The sequence below is a fragment of the Apis dorsata genome, unplaced genomic scaffold (genome assembly GCF_000469605.1).
Source record: "Apis dorsata unplaced genomic scaffold, Apis dorsata 1.3 scaffold_56, whole genome shotgun sequence".
Taxonomy (NCBI): Eukaryota; Metazoa; Arthropoda; class Insecta; order Hymenoptera; family Apidae; genus Apis; species Apis dorsata.
Window position 1 is genome coordinate 702801 of NW_006263356.1, and position 5789 is coordinate 708589.

The window sequence follows — 5789 nt, forward strand, 5'->3', positions numbered from 1 at the left end:
ATACAATATTTATTTATAGAAAATTCAAATATATCTCGACAATCACCAAGAAGATCATGGCACAATGGAAATTTCGAAGATCGTCAACAAAGTGATGATCGAGTATTTGTAATAAGAGTTCCCGAACCGGAAATGATTAATAGCAATTCTCATTTAGAAATTCTTCACGAGACTAACATTAAATCTGTTCAAAGAGAATCATCACAAACTGAAAAAGGTGAAATAAATAATATATAATTCTAATAATAATAAATAATAAAATAATTTATCTTTTTATATATAATATTTATTTCTATAGTTATTATCATTTCATGTTATATCTCTATGTGTTAAAAATTTATTTATAAATAAAAAAAAAATATTTATATTATAAAAATTATATAAATTTATATTATTATATAATTATTATAATTTATAATTATATTTATATCAAAAAATATTTCTTATATATAATTTAAATGTTATATATTTTTTTAAATTGATTTCTATTTCATTTTCAGATTATAAAAAATCAGCTTGTGATCGTGAACGCACAAGAATGCGTGATATGAATCGAGCTTTTGAATTGTTACGATCGAAGCTTCCAATCTGTAAACCACCTGGTAAAAAACTTTCGAAGATCGAATCGCTTAGACACGCGATTACATACATACGGCATCTGCAAAGTCTTTTAGAACCACAATACAATTATGTTCCGAATGTAACAGAAAGAAACTATTACGCTAATAATGCACCAGTTACTACAACTACTTCTTTAAATGTTCAACATACATCCCGATGGGAATCATTCGCTTATTATCGTTATGATTATCACACACCGTTTGTTAATTCTTCTCCGGTAACATTACCTTCATCTATTCATCCTCGAATATCGGAACAGAATGATCGACAATTTTCTTATGAGATACGACATTAATATTTATATTCAATAAATATTTATATTTATTATCATTAGTATTAATTTTTGACAATCATATTTGAGAAATAGAAATGATAATGCACTAAACTACAGATCAGAATTCAATATATTTAATCACTAATATGATTAATACTTAGTTAAATAATAATAATAATAATATAATTAAATGTAATAATAAATATATTTTATATTTCAATAAACAAATGAAAATGATATAATAATGATTCGAATTATTTGCAATATGTGCATTATCGTACTATTCGGAAAATTATATAGGATCATGATATATTAAATGTGTTCCATCATTTTGAATTTATATATTTTATTTTTATTCATTCAATCCGTAAGAATATTTTATTTTAATGAATGATGAAAGTAATTGAAAAAATAAATTGAATAATAATTTAGCATTAGAATTTAGCATTAGTATTTTATAGAAATAATATTATATCGAAAAAATTATAGATCATATTTTATCATATTGCATAAAATTTTCTTTTTAATATATATACATATTTTCTTTTATTATCATTTAAAATAAAAATATTACGTGAATATTATAATGCACATATTATAATTTCACAATAGTTTTATGTTAATTATGTTAATTATAATTCTTTGATTAATTCATTATACTTATAAAATAAAATTTATAATAGTATTTATATATTTATAATTATTATATATTTATAAATAGAGTATATAATTAATAATAATCATTTTATTTTTAGATTAAATATTTTTTTTCATTGTAATTTAGTATATTTAAAAAATATTTTATATAAAATTCATGAATTAGAATATTTTCATGAATTAAATTTTATTAAAGTAAAATAATAATTATATGATATAATAAAATATTATTTATATTCATAATATAAACAATTTTTAAGAATTCATTGCACAATATGAAAAATCTTCTTATATAATCTTTTAAAAGATTGTAAATTGTAAATAAAAGTTATAAATAAAATATTATTAAAGAAATAATTCATTATCAGATTCTTCTTCGATAAAAGTTAAACTGCTTCTTGATTTCTTAAAGCTAAAATTATTTGAATAATCTTTGCTGCTAGATGCTTCATAAATTATTTTATCATCAGAAATATTATCAGTTTTTTTATTTTTTTGTATTTTTTGTGGCTTATCATTAATAAAATACTTTTGTTTACTGGTAGATAATATAGAAATGTAATTTTCAGTTTCATCTTTTTCAGATTCTTCACTTTCATCTGTACATACATCAAAAATTGATTTTTTACTACTTTCTTTTTCTTTTATAGTATTTTCTAATTTTTTAATTTTTTTTTTTTTTGAATTTAGGAGTACTATAAATTTTTTATAAAGATCTTGTTCCATAGTAGTTTTGATTTCTATCATTTTTTCTATTTTCAAATTTAATGTTTCATTTATACATATTAAATTTTTATTTTTTTCTTCCAATATAGTTATTTTATTTTGAATACTTTGATAAAATTTTAATAGTTGTTGAAAATTTTCACACATCACTTGAATATCTGAAATAGAATGCAATTCAATTTTTCCAAGGATCCATGTATTGTTTCTCCATTCTAAAATTTTATTTTTAATAAAATATTTAATTTCTGTATCTTCTCCACAAAGTATTTTTTTTGTTTCTGTAAAATACTCATCAAATGATTTAGATAATTCATTAGAAAAATCATTTATACTTTTAGTGTTCATCTACAATATAACAATTTTTTTATTGAATAAAATTTATTACTATATAACTATTTTTAAAAATTTATATAATTGAAATTTTTTTTATTTTTTAATTTTTTTTTTTTCGATTTGTGAACTAACCTCACCAATCAGCGGTAATATTTTTGATTCTAATAACATTATTTTAAGATATGAATTAAACCATTTTACATAAAGTGTATAATATTTGTCATCAACTTGATTAAAAATTTCACATACAGTTATTTTTTCCATTGCAATAATAATTTTTATTGTTAATTCACTGATGATTACACAATTTAAAGTAAAAAATTGATATCATTGTGATACAGATATTACAAAAATAAATATTATTTTTTTAATAATTATATTACTGTAACTTATATTTCTAATAAAATACTTATCAATATCATAAATACTTATCATAAATACTTATCAATATCATAAATACTTATTGAATCATCAAGTGAAAGTAAAGCATTATTAGAAATTATTAGAAACAAAATATACTAAGAAACAAACAAATAGATACGTATTAGAAATTGAAATTTTACACATGTAATTTGTTTTTAAGTCTAATAGCTTAAATTGAATTATAACAAATTAAATAATATATACAGACACAGTTTATTAATATTGATTGAAGATTGAAATATTGTAAACTATATTTAAAAATATTATATATGTGCAATTTGTGCATGTATAATAATAAAATTTAATACTCTATTGATACTCTATATATTTGTAATTCTAGACTAATATTAATGAAATCCTAAAAATGTCAATTTTGAACATAGAAGAGAAAAATAATGAAATGAAGTTCACAAATTGAAAATAATATATGAAATTAAATATTAAATATCATTTTGTATAATAGAACAGAAAAATTGAATTTTTATAAAATATAAAATTTTGTGATACGAAATATTTACATTATATAAGGAATAAACATATTTTAAAAATTATTTAGGAAAATTATTTGCAATTTATAACAAAAATGATTGAAATAACAGCAAAATTAATTAGAGGACCTGTATATTTTTCTGGTGAAGTTATAGAATGTTTAGTTTCGTTTAGTAATCCTCCAAATCCAATTCATCAAATTTCTCAAAGTCATAGGTAATATATTATTAATTTATTGATATCAAAAAATCTTTCTCTACTTTTTATATGTAAATTATAATTAATTTCAGTGATATTTTTGAAAGTCTTGCATGGGCTAGTGCTCAAGTTCATTGTCAATGTTCCACAAATAGTAAAATTGTTTTTTCAGAAAAATTAAACATGACAGCTCAATTAGCTGCTATTAATGCAAGTAAGTTATTATATTTTAAAATAATAATTTTTTTTTCATTTTTTTATTATCTCATATATACATTTATATATAGATGTATATATTTAAATATTATTTTTTTAACTTTAATTATTTTTCTAATTTTATAATGATAATAAAATAATAAATTCATTCAGCTTGTTTTTTATATATAATAAGTATCTTACAGATACAACATTTGCACCATGGCAGCAAGATAATGGTCATGTTGTTCTAAACACAAAGCCTAAAATTTTATTTTGTGATTTACGTTTATCTCCCGGTGAAAGTAAAACATGTGAGTCTGTAATAAAAATTTAGATATATTTTAGATTTTTGATTAAAAATTAAATATTTAAGTTTTCTAGATCTTTATCGGGAAACAATTCCAAGCGATGCACCTCCATCTTATAGAGGACATGCAGTGAAATATTCATATAAAATCACTGTTGGAACACAACGAGTAAACACAGCTATAAAATTACTTAGAATTCCATTTAGAGTACTTTCTTTGAGTGGTAGTTATTATTTATCTGATTTATTAAATTTATTTTTTATATAGAAATAAATGAATAAATTTACAATTAAAATTAATGTAAAAAATTATATATCACAAAAATATGAGAAAATTGCATTTAAAGCTATTATTTTATTAATTATACTAAATATAATAGAAATTTTTTATTTATTTTATCAATTTATTATCAATTTTTCTTATATTAAAAATATGCAATTTTTTTATACATGAAATTAAGATTGTAAAATTTACCTGTAATGAAAAAAACAAAAAATTAATCATTCAGAAAATAGTTTTATATTTATAAATATATATATATATATATATATATATATTAGTTTTTTTTCTTAAATATAGAATATTTAATAATTGTATATTTGCATATAATTTTCAATTTAACAATTTCAGAATTGCCTGAAGTAGCTGCTTGCAATGATAGTGTCGATTTAAGTCCAAATAATCCATTCATGGAAACACAACATAGAGAAACTCCATTAGATATTGCACTACAAACTCTTCAGGTTTATTAAACTTTTTATTAAAAACTATATATTTTATGGTATATATATTGTCAATTAATATTTTATTTTAAAATTTAGAATTTAACAGCTAGACGTAGTCCAAATTTTTATAATATTACAAATGGACGTGGACGCGTCGTAAGATTTTGTCTTTTCAAAAATTCCTATAAACTTGGAGAAGATATAGTTGGAACATTTGATTTCTCAAATGCCACTGTTTCTTGTGCACAAGTATCTGTTGCATTGCAATCAGAAGAACATATTTCTGATGAATACAGACGAGGAAAAGCCATAACTCCAACTTTAGTTAGTTACAATAAACATCATGAAATGTGTATGGGTTTAAAATATTCTCATTTAGTATTACCAATACCATTACATGTAACACCGGATTTTACTACTGATTTGATGACATTAAAATGGAGATTACATTTTGAATTTGTTACAACTTCAAAACTAGTAGAAATGCCAAATGAAACTAGTATTAATTGGCAAGGACCATTAGTTTTGGATGTTGAAACAATGATTTGGGATTTACCTGTTCATATTCATCCAACAACTACACCACCTAATACTGCACAACAAATAAAATATAATATAGTGATATAGCAAATTAAAAAATATTGTAAAAATTTATAGATTATTTTTCATTTATAGTAATATGAATAGTTAAATTTTCATATCTATTATATAAATTTTTTAAGAAGATAAATATAGAAAAATGTACATAAATAAAGTATTTTATTTATATAATGTATATGAATTTAACAAAACAAATTATATTTAAATAATTTAAAATATTTTTAATATCTTATTCAC

The 5789-nt window shown here is 20.0% G+C and overlaps 3 protein-coding genes across 4 annotated transcripts in view; 2 read left to right on the forward strand and 1 right to left on the reverse strand.

Moving 5' to 3' along the window:
- The window catches only part of LOC102679442, a 3198-nt gene extending 2199 nt beyond the window's left edge, over window positions 1–999 (forward strand). Inside the window, exons 3-4 of the mRNA XM_031515142.1 lie at window positions 20–217; window positions 501–999. Coding sequence (XP_031371002.1) covers window positions 20–217; window positions 501–916 — 614 coding nt within the window. The 3' untranslated portion in view covers window positions 917–999. The remainder of the gene's footprint in view (window positions 1–19; window positions 218–500) is intronic.
- Window positions 1000–1897: 898 nt separating this feature from the next.
- Window positions 1898–2945, reverse strand: LOC102677036 (DNA repair protein xrcc4-like). The gene is made up of 2 exons (XM_006609490.2): window positions 2744–2945; window positions 1898–2623 (listed from the first exon to the last, which is right to left on the reverse strand). Exons 1-2 carry the CDS (start codon window positions 2873–2875, stop codon window positions 1898–1900), a joined length of 858 nt encoding a protein of 285 aa, XP_006609553.1. The 5' UTR covers window positions 2876–2945.
- A 413-nt stretch (window positions 2946–3358) lies between these two features.
- On the forward strand, window positions 3359–5748 carry LOC102679895 (RAB6A-GEF complex partner protein 2). 2 transcript variants are annotated; one of them, XM_006609422.1, is made up of 6 exons: window positions 3359–3739; window positions 3814–3935; window positions 4123–4230; window positions 4301–4450; window positions 4858–4970; window positions 5049–5748. In XM_006609422.1, the coding sequence occupies exons 1-6, from the start codon at window positions 3618–3620 to the stop codon at window positions 5577–5579; spliced, it is 1146 nt and encodes a 381-aa protein (XP_006609485.1). In that variant the 5' UTR covers window positions 3359–3617; the 3' UTR covers window positions 5580–5748. The 2 variants fall into 2 exon arrangements, with proteins under 2 accessions (XP_006609485.1, XP_006609486.1); XM_006609423.2 differs by lacking the exon at window positions 3359–3739 and having other exon boundaries at window positions 4113–4230; window positions 5049–5747.
- The last annotated feature ends 41 nt before the right edge of the window (window positions 5749–5789 follow it).